The sequence below is a fragment of the Anolis sagrei genome, chromosome 5, assembly GCF_037176765.1.
Source record: "Anolis sagrei isolate rAnoSag1 chromosome 5, rAnoSag1.mat, whole genome shotgun sequence".
NCBI lineage: Eukaryota > Metazoa > Chordata > Lepidosauria > Squamata > Dactyloidae > Anolis > Anolis sagrei.
In genome coordinates, this window is record NC_090025.1 from 47,357,965 (window position 1) to 47,377,786 (window position 19,822).

Here is a 19,822-nt window from a genome sequence, read left to right on the forward strand (position 1 = left end):
TATTTTACATCACACACACACTGTTCTAGGAGTCATAGCCTAGACATTTAAATAGTAAAATATACAACACAAACGCTTTACAGGTGAACTTTTATTCAGTCGTACCTCAATGTGACTATCAGCCTGACCCTATTTGTTTTTACTTAGTTTCTCAACATAAAAAATGTATCCGATAAGAGAAACACTGGGAGACCTAGAAAGGAAATTGGGGAGAAGACTCAAGATACAACAACCTATCAATCATCATTAGAGCCTTTAAATCCACCCCCTTTCCCAGGTTTGGGAGGGAAAAGGGGACTTTTAGTTCAGTCTCACAGTTTGGAGCCTTACAGCAGGACGTGTGGGCTTTCTCTGTCCCACCTGTAAAAAGCTTCACTTCTTACAGGAAAACCTCTACAGCTTTGCTGGGGTTAAAGAAACAGATCTACAGCCAGCTTTGCTGGGGAGTAAAGTTACAGTTCCACAGCTTTGCTGGGGGAATACAGCCAGCTTTGCTGGAAAATAAAAGAATGGTTCCATGGCCTTCGTGGGGCAAATCTACAGGACACCAGCTTGGCAGATCTACAGCAACCATTGCCTGGTAAGGGACCACTCGAGCTATCCATAACGCAGCTGGGAGCTGGGAATTGCGGCCTTACGCCAGCAGGGTAAAGAAAGATTGCCCAAGGAGGGGTCGGAAGGTTTCCCTAAAGAGTAAAGGAACAGTTTATCAAGCAGCTGCCTGTCCCTTGTTGGCAGATCGAGAAAGCTACTAGTTTTTCAAGATGATATAGCATTTAATTCATTTGTTCGAAGATTTAAGCCTTAATAAAGAACTTTGTTGAACCTGTTTTGAGCCTCTACAGAACTTTGTGTTGGGAAACCTATGGGACCTTTTAGCTGAGGCACCCTGGCGTCCAGTTGGGCATACAGAAAGCACATCCTGTAAACAGACATTGTCATAGGCCCAGTGCGCGACAGCACAGAGACTCTACTGTATATCATTTCTTCCTTATCTCCCAGCCAGGAAGAAGTCTAGTGTAATTGCATTAACTGAACCGATAATCTGGTTCAGAGTAGAGGACATTTTCAAGTCCCGTAACACTGTTGTCAGTAGATACAGGGAGAGATGACATCCCACCTTGTTTCAGCATTTGGGAACTGTGTTTGTTTTTCTACTATGTAACCTCCTATACTTGCAGGAATGTTTTCTTCACTTCATCAACTTGAAAGGGTTTTGATGGTGCTGGGGAAACTTAGATTTCAGTGAGAAATCCAGCTCAAGAAACTAGGAGCAACAATGATTCCAAATGAAGTAAAACCAGGAAATGTATGGATGAGACATTTGAGTCTGTGTTAAAATACTATTTTTGAGATGAGACAAATTGCCCTTTGTGCAAACACCACAAAATAATCACGAGGAATATGCATAGAACTGTACAGCCCGTTGACACCCTCTTGTACACAATCCCACACACAGCACAGGTGGTACCTTTAACCCTGTTTGCCCTTTTGCCTTTCTTTATGCACCGTTCACAGTGATTCTGGTTTTATGCCTCGTTGCTTAGCAACGTTTGTGAACAAGAGCACAGCCTTTTCTTTCCCTCTCTCCACCCCTTTGTAGGAGTTTGCAGGCCAGGTCACAAGGAAAGCTAAGTTGTTGGTGACAACAAACTTGTCATTGCTGAAAATTGTGTAAAATTACCTCTTGGCTTAGAGTTATGTAAAGAAAAAAATAGTGGTTGGTTTTGTATTTGTGGCTGTCATGTCCAGATATTTGTTTTTGGCTCCTGGCTTCTCTCTGCCCTTTAGTCCTCTCGCTCCTGAAGCCTTTGAAGAGATCAAATGCCTTGCCGGCCAAGCTTGGAAACAACACATTCAAGAAAATGCAAAGGGTTCGACAACCTATACTGGAGCTTATGGAAACAAAGGGCCAGATGAACTGCCTATCCGTAGCCGCGTCATCCCTTCTTCTCCTACCAGGACACATAAGCCTCATCCATCTCAGTAAGCACTTCTTCTTGTAACAGCAGTAATGTGGGTGACCTTCCACTGGAAGATGACCATAGATTTGCCTTAGGGGACCTAGAGCAGTGGTTCTCAACCTTCCTAATGCCACAACCACCTAATACAGTTCCTCATGTGGTGACCCCCCAACCATAAAAATATTTTTATTGCTACTTCATAACTGTAATTTTGCTACTGTTATGAATCGTAATGTAAATATCTGATATGCAGGATGTATTTTCATTCATTGGACCAATTTTAGCACAAATACCCAATACACCCAAATTTGAATACTGGTGGGGTTGGGGCGGGGGGATTGCTTTTGTCACTTGGGAATTGTAGTTGCTGGGATTTTTAGTTCACCTACAATCAAAGAACATTTTGAATTCCACCAATGATGAAATTGAACCAAACTTGGCACACAGAACTCCCATGACCAACAAAAAATGATGGAAGTGTTTGGTGGGAATTGACCTTGAGTTTTGGAGTCGTAGTTCATCTACATCCAGAGACCACTGTGGACTCAAACAGAGATAGATCTGGATTAAACTTGGCATGGATACTCAATATGCCCAAATGTGGTGGAGTTTGGGGAAATATACAAAATAGGGGTTCATTTACATATCACCACAAGAGAGGACTGCTTTGCAGAAAATTCTATATTAATAGATAGAGCATAGTGGCAAAATGAGAAATGATTTTAATAATTTGAATAAAATAGCAGTGTATTTTCCCTAAAAGGGGATGACTGCAAGCAGGTGACATATGAGCCTGCTGTGGCCCAGGTGATGTTGATAAACAATACCAAGCTCCCTGATCTCTTGCTTTACCCTTCTCTTCTAGGAATGCTAAATACCATATATATTCAAAGATAAGCCGAGTTTTTCAGTCCTTTTTTCCAGCTGAAGAAGCCTCCCTTGGTTTATAAGGGGCTCAAGGCTCCAAACCATTCTTGTAATATATGATATATTTCTTTCTCCCCCCCCCCCCCCCTTAACAGTGTGTTTTGTTTTCCAATGGCTCCCCACCCCTCTTCTCCTCCCAGGCTGGAGTTGGAATCTCTTACTTGGGCAAATGTATGCCCCAAAGCTTTTCCCCTTTGCAAGCCCTGTGTTATCTGTATATATCTATATGCATAGTCATCTTATATATGCGTTTTCCCTGAAATCTTTTGCAAGCCCAATTTCTGTGTATCCAAATGTATTAACTTTGTATAAGCATTTTGGTTTCCTTGGAAGTGTTCGCTTGCTTTTGTAAGCCCTATGGATCACATTTGGTGATATGGGGGGGGGGGGGCACAGGGAATGGGGGCAAATAGTTTTTCTCACATTGGTGTTGTTATGGGGACTTTCCTCCATACTCTTCAAAGACAGGACATATTCAGGAAGAGCATTGCCTTCTGACAGTCCTTCAAAGACAGTGTGGTCTTCTACAAAAGCAAATGCACAGCCAACCTGCCCAGAAGTTAAGCCTTAATTGGATTCATAGGGCCTCAATCTCAGGTAAAAGAATACAAAATTGCTGTTTGAATGGTGACACAAAGTGTTGGTCCTACCAGGAAGAAGGGGGTCCACTTCAGGCAACCAACTGACTGGGATCAGTACTGCAAAAAGCAATTAAAGTATCTGTAAAACATTGAAATCAAAGGAAGCCAGGTAACTGAACATCATGAACATGGTGGGCTTTTGAACCCCACAGCAGCCTGTTGGAATTTAATTGGGCAGGTAGTTAAATCCACTAGGTTGAGTGGGAAGGGAAGGGGGATGACCAGTCTGGGAACTGAGTGCACTTCCTTTTCGCACTTGTTTAGGCACTGCATGTGCTCTCTTCCTCCTGAAATTAAACTTCTGATTATTCTGGCAAGTCTCGATGCAATAGTCGCTGTGTGAAAATGAACAAGAACTATTATTTTCACATGCTGAGAACAGCTGACTTGCCGAGATAGAATATCTTCATCACACATTGATCTGACACAAATAAGATAAACATGGAATAATGTTGTAGATTAATGAGGGTTTATTTGTCACTTTAAACTCAAAAGTATAGGATAAAAGATGGAGCATTATATTGGCAAAGTACTAAGGGGATACATGCTGGTGGATCATGTTTTGCTAATGATTACGGCAAAAACCGCATGACAAAACCTATGACAAAACCGCATTGAGTCGCCTAATCAGGCTGAAAAATGCGGTATAGAAATAAAGCAAATAAATAATAATAAATAAAAACATTCAAAAGTCACAAAACTTTCTGAAAGAGCAAAAAAAATCTGGTTTTGGTTTATTGGTGTTTTTGTTTTGCTTGCCTTTTATCACAGGGATATTAAGTCCAGCATGTTTTTTTTTTAATTGCCTGAGCTTTGAGATCTACAGAGAGATCTGCCCTGTAACCATTATTAGAAGTGTGTCCGGTAGATATGAAGGAGGTATTAGGTAATATAACAGACAGTGGTGAATCTTTAAAGCAGAGCAATCTAATTGGAAAGGCAGAAGCTAAACAATGATTCCTATGACAACACAAGATCTAGCACAGAACATGAATAAGCATTCATTCCTTAGTAACTTTGAAAAGGATTACTTACAATACAAACAAATCAATACCTAGTCCAGGCATTCTCAAACTTTTTCAGCCATGGAGCCCTTTTGGAAGCAAAAGCTTCTTGTGGAGCCTCAGTAAATGTTTATCTATTATATCGTGCAGGAAAAGCACAATCAAAGCACCCCCCAACAGATGGTGATACAGCCTTTGTAATAATAATAATAATAATAATAATAATAATAATAATAATAATAATGATGTTGTAATCGGAGGTGACCCCCCCCCCCCCCCCCGGACTCTGTAAAAGATAGTTCAGAATCAGGGAATTCATAGTTTTGCCAAGGACACCAGGCTGGAATGATCCCATAATCCCCTCCCCCCATGCGGGAACCTAAGGCTTTTTCCATGGCCCCACATGGCAGCGCCCTTGTAAACCCAAACAAGCATCTGACCAATTTGGCTATTATTGGATTCCTTTTTTATAAATGAAACTTCTGTTTTATGAATGGCTCAGTGCTTCACATCATCTTACATGAACTCTGGGTGACCAAGATGAATCTTCCCTTGACCCTGCATGCCTCCTTCCTCCTATATATAACTCTGTATATGCCCCATGTCCCCATCCATTGTATGTATGTATGTCTGTATAAAATATGAAGCAAGGTAATCCTTTCATGAACTTTGCCAGCAACTCAGGGCTCAGGAATTTCCAAACTTCCTGAGATGGTAATTCCCTAACAAATAGACTTGGCAAAAACCATTTGCATGGACAATAAACCAATGGCTCCTCTCCTGGATTTTGGAGGGTCTCATTGACCAGACCATCCAGGATGATGTGGCCCATGGACATATTGAAGCATTCGACATAGAAGGCACTTACGTGTCACTGCCTCCCCCATTGTGCCATTTCCTGGTCTCTGAAAAGGTATCTCGACTCTCATCATCAAGTAAATATCACAGGATTATAAGACAATGGAACTGGCTCTTCGGGGCTAGACAGAAGATGTTATTTCAAGACTCTGGACAATAGCCTGTGCTGAAGTTTGAGAGCTTAAGCTATTGCTTATCAATACAGGCACAGAAAGGGCCATTCATAACCCATCATATGACATTTTTTTTTCATTTTTTCCCTGTTGCCCATCTCCTTCCACCTCATTGGCTGAGCGGCCACAGGCTCTCATTGGATGTCCTGCTGGTTTGCTGACGTCACAGCCAATCACAACGAAACCATCTTAGGAGGGTGGGCATGGGAACTTTTGAATCTGACAGCCCTATAAATATTATTTTTCTCTGCCCAGCCAGCATGTCAGCTCCTTGGGCAAATAACTGCAGTTGTCATCCATTCCAGGTGGAATGAAATAAAACTTTGGCGGCTTTTGCTTCAACTTGGTGAGATTTTTTGGGGAAAATTAAGGGAAAAATCTTTCTTGGTGCTTGCTATCTCACCAGGTGTCCCGGATCCTCTTTTTGGGTCTGGCTGGTCTCTGCCTAGGCAGGGCCTCCCAAATTCGTGTTCGGCATCATTAGGAGCAGCCCCAGGGGCCATCCAATTCAACCCACTTCTGCCATACAGGAAAAACATAATCCAAACACACCCAACACATGGCCACCCAACCTTTGTAGTAGTAGTAGTAGTAGTAGTAGTAGTAGTAACTGAAACCCCAAGGGCCATCCAGTTCAACTCCCTTCTGCCATGCAGGAAAAGCACAAAGCACCCCCATGCAGTTGGAGGGAAATGGGGGTTTGGAAGCATGGAATGCAAGGGGGAAAATCTTTTGGGGACAAGGGACATGAGGAAAAATGGCCTTGGGGGCAAGGGAGGTGGGGGAGGGGAAGGAGCAGGAAAGAATAGGGAAAGCTTGGGGGGAAGGAGGAGGAGGGAACTTCAGAGCCCCTCAGTATGCTCACCAGAGCACATTTTGAGAACCTCTGACCTAGAAAATTGCTATAGGTAGGCAAAATTTGCTCCTCCAGGTATTTTGGACTCCGGCTCCCAGAAATCCCAGCCAGCTTGCCAGCTGTTAGGAATTGTGGAAGTTGAAGTCCAAAACATTTGACCCTGGGTTAGAGGAAAGGCAAGAAGGCATGGCAAAGCAAACTCAAAGAAGTGTGCCAATTAGCAGCAGCAAATATTAGCACAGAAAAGTTGCTAATTCTAATAAGGCAGCATCATAGGACTCTATTCCAAAGGAACTTAGTCTAGCCTCCTCTCTGTTGGATTATGGGACTCTATTCCAAAAGAGCTTAACCTAGCCTCCTCTCTGTTTTTCTCCTGTCAAGCCAAGACTTTTCTGTTCAGGCATGCCTTCAACAGCAGCTTGACTGTTACACTCGGCACTTTTTAAAATGGATGTGCTGAACCTTTAAAACATTTTATTTGTTATTAATAATTAGTATGGTTTTTAATTAGTGCTTTGGTAATATAATCAATTTAATTTGTATTTTAATATATATGAAATATTGTGTTTTTATTGAACCTTTTAAATTATATTGGAAGCCAGTTACATAGAGTCTTTCTTATTCAACATAAAAGGGCCAGTAGAACGTTGGATAAGTGAAAATGTCGAATAATAAGGAGGGATTAAGGAAAAGCCTATTAAGTGTCAAATTATGATTTTTACAAACTAAGCACCAAAGCATCATGTTTTACAACAAACTGATGAACAAAAGCAGTTCAGTGCACGGTAATGCTATGTAGTAATTACTATATTTACGAATTCAGCACCAAAACATTGCAATGTATTGAACACCTATTGATCCAGGTGGGAGGCAAACTGCGTTGCATAATACAGAATGTTGGATGCGTGAAGGTTGGATAAGTGAGAGTCTACTGTACTTAGTCTTTTGTTATATACACACAGAATGGCTCTTCTGAACACAAGAATGGTATCCGTAGTTTCCTCTATAGTCACATTTGACAAAATATGTCCTCTCTAGTCTTCCAGAAGATTCTATAGTTAGCTTCTGTTGGAAGTTTCCATAGCTTTGCCTGAAGGAAAATCTCTAGGGATTTTCTAGATCTTCCAGAATGACTCTATGATAACTTCTGGTGGAAGTTGTTCATTTCAATATGCTTGGTTATTATCTAATTTCCTATTTCCACAGTAAGTTTGGATATGTATCCCCTATGGATACAGTGGCCTTAGTGTACATCCATATAAGGACAATATATTATGTTAAAGTCGATGTAACATTAGATGTTACTACAGAGTTCTACATCCATTCTTTAATACAGACTTCCTCAAGGAGATGTTTTTCAGATGTGCTGAACTGTCAATTACTCTCATTCCCAGACATGAGGAATGAAGTTTGGAAGGAAGCGTTTTAACTCCTTTGCATTATATGAGGGTTATCCAGAAAGTAAAGTTACAAGGCATGTAGCTCTTGTGGGTATTTTCGCATGGGAAGTTGGTATCACTGCTGTGTAGTGGGAAGCCAGCAGAAGCAAACGAGCAGTGTCAGTCGTCAGTAGCTCATCGTCTGGCGTTGGGTGAAGGTTAGAGATGAGTGTCCTCATTCCATTTCTCTCCAAGTGTGAAATTTGCACTGTAATATGCTACCTAAATGCTAAGGGCATGAATGCTCCTGTGATTCATCATGAAATTGTTTCTGTTTATGGAGAGGGCATAATGTCAAGACAGCATGTGACAAAATGGGTACAGAATTATTGTGAGACCATGAAGAAACTTTGCAGAGCCACCCAAAACAAACGTCATAGGATACTGACAACGGGAGTCTGTCTCCTTCATGGCAATGCATGTCCGCACACTGCTCATGCACCACAAGAGTTGTTGACTCTATTTGGTTGTGATGTTTTAAGCCACCCCTCTCACAGCCCCAATCTCGCACCCAGTGACTATCATCTGTTCACTAAAATGAAGGAACACCTTGGTGAAAACACTTTTCCGACAATGACAAGGTGAAAATCAAAGTGATAAACTGGCTGAAAATGGTGGAGGGATACTTCTATGCCACAGGCCGCAAAAACTCATCCCACGGATGACAAAATAGATTGAAGTGAATGGTGATTATGTGGAAAAATAATGTAATACCTATGCTACAATCCATGTAAGTTTTTAAAAAATATATTCATTATTTGTATTTTTAAAAAATCTTGTAACCTTACTTTCCGGATAACCCTTGTACTTTTTCCCCAGCAATATAAGGATGGGCACCATGTTTTTGTGTTAATTAACTGAAAGTTGTCCTTGATTTTTTAATAAAAAGAAACCAAAATTGTCAACTATTTTCTCCCACCATCTTTGTTGAAAGTTGAGGAATGCAGGATAAGCATCTTGCAATGTGGCAAGGCTAGTTAATGATTTTCATAAAATGCTGAGGCAAATATTTCATATGACAATGAAATCTTCTAGAGTTCCTTTGCTTTTATAATGTCATTAGAATCTCTTACTTGTGTAGCAATATCATTGACTATGAGAGTGGAAAGCTTTAAGAAAATTATGCCATTATAGGATACATTCAGACTGATTGAAAAGTCTTAGGTTTTGTCCTTGATTTCATACTTGGTTAAAATAAACTAACCTGGGAGATTGTATAAAAGACTTCTGATCATACAGGGAGTTGAGAAAACATTCTGGGATAAATGAAATATGTATGGATCTCCAACATAAAATCAGAAAGGACAGGAACTAAATTGCAGGCTTTCCTTCAGTCTGAATACTCTCAGAGTAAATATCAGATAATAGTAAAACTCTTCAGTATTTTAGTATGTGTAGTAAGAAAGTATGACAATTGTAAGATTGGTGTGTGTGTGTGTATGAAATATAACAAATAGTGAGGCAATCCTTACGAAATCTGGGAATATCCTGGGTGGTCAGGGCAAAAGCCGCCTGTGCTTTTGATATTCTTGTTGTCATCAAGAATACAGTTAATTATCCATGTGGCTTTTTTGCATGGTGTCGGTAAGGAAAAAATGACCTCACTGTTTATACAAATTTCATCTATGATGAAAAGCAGCTGCATGTATTTGGGAGTATCACAATTCTGAAAACACAAGAGCTGTGGCCTTAAGTTACATTAAGAATTTCTTAGGAAGCATATGAAACCTATATTCTCAGAAGTTTACTTTGCTGCCTCACTGTGGAATGAAGGCAATCCTGGTTTCCTAGCTAGTATGTTTTCAAGCATGAATGCCAACCAAGGATCGGCCTAGATAATGATACACTTATCACCAGAAAGATGGACATCAGGTAATGACTGACTAAATCAACTAGGGTGTATCTGCATTGTAGAATTAATGGAGTTTGACACCACTTTAACTGCCCCAACAGGAAGTACAGTGATTCAAAAGCAAAGATCCTCTCCTATCCATTAAGTCTGCCTGTGGAAAATCATGGCTCTCAATATCTGCGGGGAGAGCAGAGGTGCTCTGATGTAGCCTTGTTTCCCTCCCTTGGTACTCCCTACTAAGAAATGTAGGGAATATGTCTGGTGTGTTCCCACCCACACATGTGGTATGGAAACAAGACAATAATAAGCGAACACAGCTTTAGAAATGAGGGCAGACCAGGTCTCTTAGCTTTCAATCTTCTTGAAAATTCATGCAATACCTATAATCTAAGATTGTGTCTGATAACAGGCTTTAGAATCAAAGCTTCTGCCCTAAATAGCTTGCAGGGAAAGTAGCGACCTGAGCCCTATCTTAACAGGTAGGACATTTGAGAAGCTTCCACTACCAAATATTATGGTGCTCCAAAAAAGCTTGAATACTAGTGTGGGGTGGCCAAATTCTAACATTAGACTAAAAATTTTTTGAATACTCAGAGATGGATTTACCTTTTCCTTCCTCTGAAACACAGCCTATAGCACCCGGTATTTGTTGGCAGTCTCCCAACTAAATACGAGGGTTGAATGAAAAGTAATGCCTCCACCTTCATTACTTGGGTTTGGATGGGAATATTTTAATAAATCAAACACAGAAATAATCCTTAGAATGTGCGCTTTAACTAACCCTATTCACTTTTCCACATAATCAACAGACAATTGGATATATTTCTGCCAACAATGAATACGTTTTGTGAAGCCATCACAAAAGAAGTCGACACTCTATTTCTGCAACTCATCGTGCATGGATCTTGCTTGAAATTTTTCTCTGAGTGATATGACGATCATCCTGAATCAATCTGTCAACCTTTTGCTTGTGAAACTCAGTGGTTGCTGTCATAGGACGTCCAACTCTTTTTTTGTTACGCAAGTCAGATGTTCCTACCTCAACATCTTTAAACTTACTAGCCCGACAATGCACAGTACTCAAATCAACACAATCACCATAAACAGCTTGCATTCTTTGATGAATCTCCTTTGGGGTGACACCTTCTGCTGTCAAGAATTCAATGACTGCACGTTGCTTAAGTCACATTGACTGACCATCAGTGCAGGGTTCCATACTTTGCACTTTAACAACACAACCATTCAATGCTAAGGTTTCCTGACAGAATGGAACTGTAGAGGAGAGTCTACTGAACAAGCCAGTACCTGTCGCATACCAGTACTGCCATCAGTTGAGGAGTTACGAAGGTGAAGGCATTACTTTTCATTCAACTCTCGTACTAACCAGTGCTTAGCTTCCAAGGTCTGCTTAGCTTCCAAGGTCTGGATCTGGTGCCTTTTGGGATTTGGCCCAGCCTCTATGCATACAATGGATTTGTCTGACTTTATTCCAGTTTTGTCTGACTTTTCTATTATATCTTTTTTTTTTTGTTTCCCCTAGAATCTTTTTAGTAAACCAGCTTCATCACGTACCTGGACCTTATGGCATTCCAAAATGCACAGGAGCAACGCACATTGGTAAAAAAATAAATCATATATACTAGAAACCTATATTTTAGAAAATAAGATGGTTGTATAGCAATATCAATTTGAACGCATCTTTGAGGATTGAGTAGTAAAAGTCAAAGAGGAAATTCTCAATAAGAAAGACTTATGAGGTGCTGGGAACAAAACAAACAGGACAGAAGATAAGAACATTGCACTTTGTGGCAGCAGCAAGGCTGCTTTGATCAGATGAGCCATACTCATAGGCAACCTCTAGATGGCGCCATAGAGCAGTTTACATTCCAAATAAGTTGGCATTTCCAACAAAAACTTTTCAGATTCACCTTTAGATTAATATGTGTACCTGTCACATTTATATACACACGAGAAAGCACTTTCATTTTATCCCCACCACACTATTTTTTAAATGTTAAGTTTTTTTTAAAAAAACCAACAACAACCAAAAAACAACAACTAAAGGAAAGGAGATTCCACCTGAACACGAAGAAGAACTTCCTAACTGTGAGAGCCGTTCAGCAGTGGAACTCTCTGACCAGGAGTATGGTGGAGGCTCCTCCTTTGGAGGCTTTTAAACAGAGGCTGGATGGTTGTTCAGCAGCTTTCACAGTTAGCAGTGTGGTGGAGGCTCCTTCTTCAGCCGTGTGGTGCAGGCTCCTGCTCTGGAGGCTGGATGGTCATCTGTCAGGGGTGCTTTGAATGTGATTTCCTGCTTCTTGGCAGGGGGTTGGACTGGATGACCCATGAGGTCTCTTCCAACTCTATCATTCTATGATTCTAAAACCTCTGTCCCACAACCTCCCCCACCCATGTAGCCCCACACCAAATACTAGTAAATATAAATATAAAAAGACATTAAAAACACAATTGACTTTCCCTTCTGCAAACCACGACATCTATCAAAATGTTATATGGTACTTCTAATAGCTTTAACATCTGCTAAATAGGAAATATTGTTTAATATGATACCTCTCCAAAAGTGGTATCAACACAGTTTAAACATTTTACTATAATTCACTTCTTGTAACTTCATCCTTTAATTCCTGTATCAATGTCTCCCAATGTTTTCCTTGATTAATTGTATGGTTTTTCAATAATTTTATCTTGGTATCATGTTGTATTTCCCCCTTCATATGAAATGTTCTTGTTTCTTTCATTCCCACATTTTAAAAATGTATATATAGAGAGGGGGGGGGTGAGGGAGGGAGGTTGCTGTGAGTTTTCTGGGCTGTGTATAAACCCCACTTTCCTAGTTTCCAACAGACCTCACAACCTTTGAGGATGCCTGCCATAGATGTGGGCAAAAAGTCAAGAGAGAATGCTTCTGGAACATGGTCATACAGACCAGAAAACTCACAGCAACCCAGTGATTCCAGCCATGAAAGCCTTGGACAACACAAAAAAGACATAGTTAAAAGTATTTAAAAGAGAAACCTTAATTTCCATCCTCACATAATTGGGTCTCACCCTACAAATATTTTCAGGAATGTATATATTTCATGAACCTACTTACAGAATTTCAGCTCTCAGAGAAGCAAGTGTTTAGGGAAGAGAATTAAGGGGGTTGCATAAACAAGAACAATTTTCCAGTTGGGCATGGCCACATCATATCTGATTGAAGGAATTCCTATTTATTTTATTTCGTGTCAAAAGCATTGCATAAATAAATAAATAAATAAATTTAAAAACTGATAAAACAAAGCGAGCTCAAGCAGCTAAATAGTTTTAGACCAAAAATAGGCAACAGCCACTGCATTGTCTGTAGCTTTCAACCGTCATCCCTCTGTGCATGAGGCAGGGCGTTGTGGGCAAGCATACAGATGCGGAGTTGTTTGTTCTGTTCTGCAGTCGAACAAGGTGGAGGATGCTTTTAGGTAGTGCCATTTTGTCAGGTTGTCTGTTGATTTGCCAACTCTGCTTCTGAGTCTCTTCAGGGACTTCCAAGTTGTCCATTCTTGGTTTGCCCCTGGAGGAAGAACCTCCCTTGCTGTTGCTTGAGGAACATTGAGAGGAGTGGTGATTCTCATGAAACTTTTCCTTCATTTATGTCTACTGGGAGGAGGCTAATATTGATACAGTGGGTGCCTTTATTCACAGTATTCAAACTTGTATCTCTCGCAATTGGCAGCAACTTGCCATCACACATTGGTGGTGGGGGGTGGGGAGAGAGAGAAAATGCCAGCTAGCTTATTAGCTTCCTATGAAGATAATCTATTATGTCATGCCTTGTGGCAGTTTGTAAAGATTTGGGCTTTGCAGTGTAATTCAAAGGACTGGAGGGAAAATCCAATCCTTTTTCTTTCTCTTGCCCTCTTTCTAGGATTGTCTCCACGTGAAGTGAAGAAATTTCAAGTGTCTCCAAACAAAGTAAGCAAAAAACAAGTGGAGCAGTAGAAACCTTGTGTGTTTACCTTGCTATGTATGAAAGAGTGAACAAACCACCAAAGAGAGAGAGGTTTATGAAAAATTGAACCTCCCCACTCCATAAGCCTCCAAAAACCTTTTTTTTTTGGAGGAGAAGCAACATGGAAGAGCATTCCAAGAAATGTGATTTTTAGGGAACAACTATTGTCCCTATTCTGTCAAAAGATAAGACACTCTCGATTGGAATTTTAAGGAAATTATTTACTTGTATCTTGTGAATTCTCCCCTGCTTTGGTGCATCTACAGAGCTTAGAATTCAAGAATAATATCTTAATTATTTACCCGATTAAACCTTGATGTTGATAGTAATAATAATATAATAATAATAATAATAATAATAATAATAATAATACACTTTATTTATAACCTGCTACCATCTCCCCAAAGGGGACTTGGTGCGGTGAACATGAGGTCAAGCCCAAAATAATACAATACAGGGTTAGTCAAAATGCATAGGCCAATAAGCCATTCAATAGGCTTCTTATTGGCCTATGCATTTTGACTAACCCTGTATAACAAGCACACAGTAACACAGTGATCTCCTTAGGCAGCGAATTCTAAACGCAAGGGGCCACAGCGGAAAAGGCCCTCTCCCTTGTTCCCATAAGACGAGTCTGTGATAGAGGAAGGGGCGAAGAGAAGTAGGTAAAGACATAAGACTAATTCAGTATAAGAGTTATTTATCTTCCACATTAATTGGCTGCACATATAGACAGGTGGATATGATAGAGGAGAACTAGGTAAAGGTAAAGGTAGTCCCCTGACATTAAGTCCAGTCATGTCTGACTCTGGGGTGTGGTGCTCATCTCCATTTCTAAGCCGAAGAGCCAGCATTGTCCGTAGACACCTCCAAGGTCATGTGGCCGGCATGACTGCATGGAGCGCTGTTACCTTCCCGCCGGAGCGGTACCTATTGATCTACTCACATTTGCATGTTTTCGAACTGCTAGGTTGGCAGAAGCTAAAGCTGACAGCGGAAGCTCACACCGCTCCCCGGAATCGAACCTGCGACCTTTCGATCAACAAGCTCAGCAGCTCAGTGCTTTAACCCACTGCGCCACCGGGGGCTGAGCTGTGTATATATTTAAATCCAAGTTTAGCTCTCAGATGCTATACCTTCTGATGTTGAACTTGTGAAAATTGCTTTGACCAATGCACACAATATAAAGCTTATGTGGTTGGACTATGGTTACATTTAAAGAGCTCGTATAGCAGATGAGCTTTTATCCTGAAATGTTCTATCCAATCTCTCACCTCTCTTCTACTTTCCTGTCTAAAGCCTGGAAAAGTTCTCTTTGGGTGGAGGGTACAACTCCCAGATTTCCCCCAACCAGTAGCATTCACACCAGTTGTAGGAGACTGGGAGCAGTTGATGTCCCAAAGAAACTCTGTCAGGACTGTTCATATCCTTGGCAAACTAGTAGTTTCTCTGGCTTTGTAGTATAGTACATCAAACTCTATTTGCTGACACAGTTGAAAGCCCCTGTCCAAATGTTACCACCACCTGCTGTGGGAGTTGTAATCCAAAACACCTGGTGGGCCAAAGTTTGTCCATACCTGTTCTACACCCATGAGGTTGCCTAGGGTCTGAGATCTTCTTTTTTTGGGGGGGGGGGGTGGGTTCTTTCTCTCAGACTTTACAGGTGTTAATCATGGCAATGGAAGAGAAGAACCTTCTTGGTGGTTCCTCCAGCCTGTAGAACTCTCTGGCAAGAGAAATTAATCTGGTGCCCTCCCCTTTGCCCTTTTACCGGCAAGCAAAACCTTTTTATTCAACAACCTTTTGGAAACTGGATGCTGAGGAAGGGGTTGCATGCTGTACCATGTTACTGCTATTTTTCAAATTGCTTTTAACTTCCAATAGTCTTTAAATAGGATACTGTTGCTTACTGACATTTCAACATGACACCTTTTGATCTGTTTTTAACATGCTGTTTTAATCATGCTTTGATGTGTCATGATTCCCAGCTCTAGGAGAAAGGCTGGTTGTAAGAGGTATGAATGAATGAGTGAATGAACAACTGGATGTATTACAGAAAATTGTAATCCACATATTCTCCAAATGTCCTGGTTTGACAGGGACAGTCCCAGGTTATTTACTCATTTTTGGCATTTTTCTGGTTTGGGACTCAAAGGCAGTGTTTCTCAATTTTCCTAATACTGCAACCCCTGAATACAGTTCCTCATGTTGTGGTGACTCACAACTATATTATTATTTTTGTTGCTACTTCATAACTATAATTTTGCTACTGTTATGAATTGTAATGTAAATATCTGATATGCAGGATGTATTTTCATTCACTGGACCACATTTGGCACACGAAACTCTCATGATCCAACAGAAAAAAGCTGCAAGGGTTCGGTGGGCAGTGACCTTGACTTTTGGAGTTGTAGTTCACCTACATCCAGAGAGGACTGTGGACTCAGGCAATTATGGATCTGGACCAAACTTGGACCTAATGCTCAATATGCTCAAATGTGAACACTGGTGGAGTTTGGGGAAAATTCGCCTTGACATTTGGGAGTTGTAGTTGCTGGGATTTATAGTTCATCTACAATCAGAGAGCACTCTGAACCCCACCAATGATAGAATTGGGCCAAACTTCCCACACAGAACTCCCATGCCTTGAAGGGACTCACTGGCATGAACCTCCCTCCAACCTCGCGTGTTCTCCCCTGCCCACACATGTGCACCATGCTTCCATGTGCCGAGCACGCCTGCTCTCCCCTCCCCCACTTGGAGTCGCTGAAATAGCCCTCTCCTTGGCTGAGAGGCTGGCCAATCACAGCAGAGGAGGGCTTTTGGTGGGAGGATTTGCCGTCTGTTTCCAAAAAGGAAGAGAAGGATAAGTGAAGAGATCTCCAACCTTCTCTGCCAAAGGCGTTCCTAAGATCATGTTATCTGATGATTTTTGGTGACCCTTCTGAAACCCCCTCGTGACCCCCTCCCCAGGGGTCCTGACTCTCAGTTTGAGAAATGCTGGTTAAAGGAGACATAGCTAAAAATATACAAAAGTTGGAAACATCATTAAGCTATCCATAAAATTAGAGCCGGCATGGTGTAGGCCGGGGCTTGAGCATTGGATTCTGAATCTGGAGACTAAGGTTCAGTTCCTTGAGAAAGTCACACACTCTCAGCCCCAGAAAACCCCATGATAGATTCATCTTAGGGTAGCCATGAATTGGAAATGACCTGAAAGGGCACAATAATCCAAAAATCAATTAAAAATGTAACAATTGAAACATGAATAAGACAAAACTCATGAGCACAGCCCAGTTCTGCCAGACTCAATTCCTTTGAATGGTTTTCAAAGGCTGGAAAGATAGCAGAGATGTTGCCAGCCTAACCTCTCTCAGGAGGGAGTTCCAGAGTTAATCCACTGCTGTCCAAAATTTTCAGCTGCTTTTAAAGCATCCCAGTTTTTTTCTTTTCTTCTCCCACTTCATCGTCAGCTCCCTTCAATTATTGCAAACCGAGTTGAAAGTGCAACAATCTGAGTACAATACACTCAGCAAGAAGGAGCAACGGGCACCGGCCCCTTCCCAATTGGCTCATTTGTGTGTTTTTTTTTCTTTCTTTTTACAGATTTTCCTCAACTCAGAACATTTTAATTTTGTGTGAATAGCTTTTGCCCTCTGGTTGCCTGGCCACTCTTTTGACCATACTCTGATATTGCTTGGCGACATAAGTCACAGTTTTCCTCTGTGAAATGTTGGAAGAAATGGATGCACTATGTCATCTTTAACATTACCGTCTCATTTACCACCTCTTTCTTTCTATTTTTAAAATATAGGTTAAATATAAAGCAGCTGTTGTCGCATCCCCGGTCACACCGCTCGATGTAATTCAGCAAGGGATAAAACATGCCAATTTAAATGGTGAGCTCTCCTTATTCATTGGATTGAAGTATCTTTTCTTTTCCCAACACATAAACACACTAAAGGTTTTTGGTTTTATTTTCATTTTTGCAATTATTGCAGGGAATCAAAGTGGAGAAGAAAAAAGATTCATCTCATCTTCCAGTGAGGATATGCTGACTGGCTGGCCTGTTAAAGAGAATGATCATTCCATTGTAAGTACAAGCGTACACAGGCTGCAATTTGAGCGAGGCACCCAAGCTCTCTGGTTCCAAACTATAACTATCCTTCCCTAAACTGCAAATCACCAAGTTCAATAGACATTTCAAGTGGAATCATAATACAATAGTTCTGTAATGTGTAAGGGCCTCTAGTAGTTTTTTCCATCTATAGCAGTGGTCCCCAACCTGTGGTCCATGGACCACCAGTGGTCCCCAAAACCAAAAATATGGTCCACAGCGTCACCATTACTACACCATTGACTTGAAACCATGCAGCACTGAGAGTGACTGGTCTCACAAACCCTCTTATAGCTTTGAGGCAATGGGAATGTCGGGAGGAGAGAAGTTGACTATCCACAAAAGATTACTACTATCACATCAGCTCTAGATTATTAAATATGTTTTTCTGTGGGCAAGCAGATGGCAACTACTGGATGGCATATGTTCTGTATTAGAAACTAGAGCTGATGTGGTCTATCCAATGCAATTTTCTGAACTGGTACCCCAAATAACCAAATAAAATCTAAAGTTGAACAAAAACTGATTTGTAACCCTTTTGGTGGTCCCTGGTCAAAGTGGTCCCTGGTCAAGTGGTTCCTAGTCAAGTGGTCCCTGGCCAAAAGAAGGTTGGGAGCCAATGATCACAAACTTTTTCTTAAAAAGGAAGGGTTGAATGCATGGAGACATTCCCAATGATCTCAAACTAGAGGAGTCAGGCAGTGTGCGGCTTCTTTCCATGCAATCTTAATTTTATAGAGGAGCAGAATGATTAAATGGGTTTTTACCATCCTGAGAAAAAGGCATCAAAGAAAAATTTAAATATGAGAGACTCAGAACTCTGTCTCAGATCTGTAGGCAAGTCTTCACTTGTTTTCTCTTTCTCTCATGTTCTGAGTTCTGCTGAACCTCCATGAATATTTAAAAGAGAAGTTAAGTTGACTTTTCTGTTCTTCTGTCACAGGAGGTGCCAACAGGCAGGGAGACTGAAGCAAGATCGCCTCTACCATAACTAGATGCACATCTATGGTAATAACAAGCACTTGTTTCCATCTAAGAATTGCCTATCTCCACTGGAAAAGAAGGATTCAAATGTGGGGGAGAAACCCAACATAAATGTGTTGACATTCTTATGCAAAAAAAATTATCCAAGGGAGTGGTATGCATTTAATCCAGTTTTGTTTTATGGTTTATATGTACATATGTGTGTATTCATAGTCCTAGAAAAATGATGCATTACTGGAAGCAAATTGCAAAAAATAAGTGTTGTACAGGGAAGAGGTCAAATTCATGCCCATCATCAGGCATGTAGCTGGGGGGGGGGGGGGGGGCTTGGGGGGCTACAGCCCCCCCCCCCCCCGAAATTCTGATGGTGGTTCGCGAAAAGGCCTTACTGGTGCATTATTTAAACTGTTATGTTTATTCATATCATCATCTGATCACCATAATCAATATATCCCATTTGCATGGGGGTATTGGGGTAATAATAAAAAAGGTTTGCTAGGCTAGACCCTCTTTCACTCAGACTCAGCCCCCCCCCCGAAACTCAGCCCCCCCGAAACCCCCCTGAAAATTTTTTAGCCCCCCCCCCCGAAACAAAATCCTGGCTACGGGCCTGCCCATCATATTTGATTCTCCAGAGCAGGGATCCCCAATCTAAGACCTGCAGGCTAGATGTGGTCCTCCAAAGTCATTTACCCAGCCCCCAGTCTGGAACAACTTGAAGGCACACAACAATCCTAATGAACTTTACTATCTCATTGGAGAAAGGAGGCTCACACTTCCCATTGAAAGCTGTCCAAGATAGGGTGATTCATTTCACTAGCCTTTTCCTAAATACAATCTGAAGTAACACTTACCTTGAGAACTTAGACAGCTTAACATCCAGTCCCTGAAGAACTCCTGTGCCTGGATAAAATACACATTCTATTTGACATGAATGTTTGAACTATAAGGGGTAGTAAAGAAAATTCACAAGTTCTAATTGTTCTCCATGTTAGCCAAAT

At 41.1% G+C, this 19,822-nt stretch overlaps 1 protein-coding gene across 1 annotated transcript; it reads left to right on the forward strand.

Annotated features, from left to right (window-relative positions):
- The first annotated feature begins 1,624 nt into the window (after positions 1 to 1,624).
- C5H4orf51 (chromosome 5 C4orf51 homolog) lies at positions 1,625 to 19,107 on the forward strand. The gene is made up of 6 exons (XM_060776203.2): positions 1,625 to 1,986; positions 11,255 to 11,331; positions 13,637 to 13,683; positions 17,535 to 17,619; positions 17,722 to 17,813; positions 18,781 to 19,107. The coding sequence occupies exons 1-6, from the start codon at positions 1,745 to 1,747 to the stop codon at positions 18,826 to 18,828; spliced, it is 591 nt and encodes a 196-aa protein (XP_060632186.2). The 5' UTR covers positions 1,625 to 1,744; the 3' UTR covers positions 18,829 to 19,107.
- Positions 19,108 to 19,822: the final 715 nt, after the last annotated feature.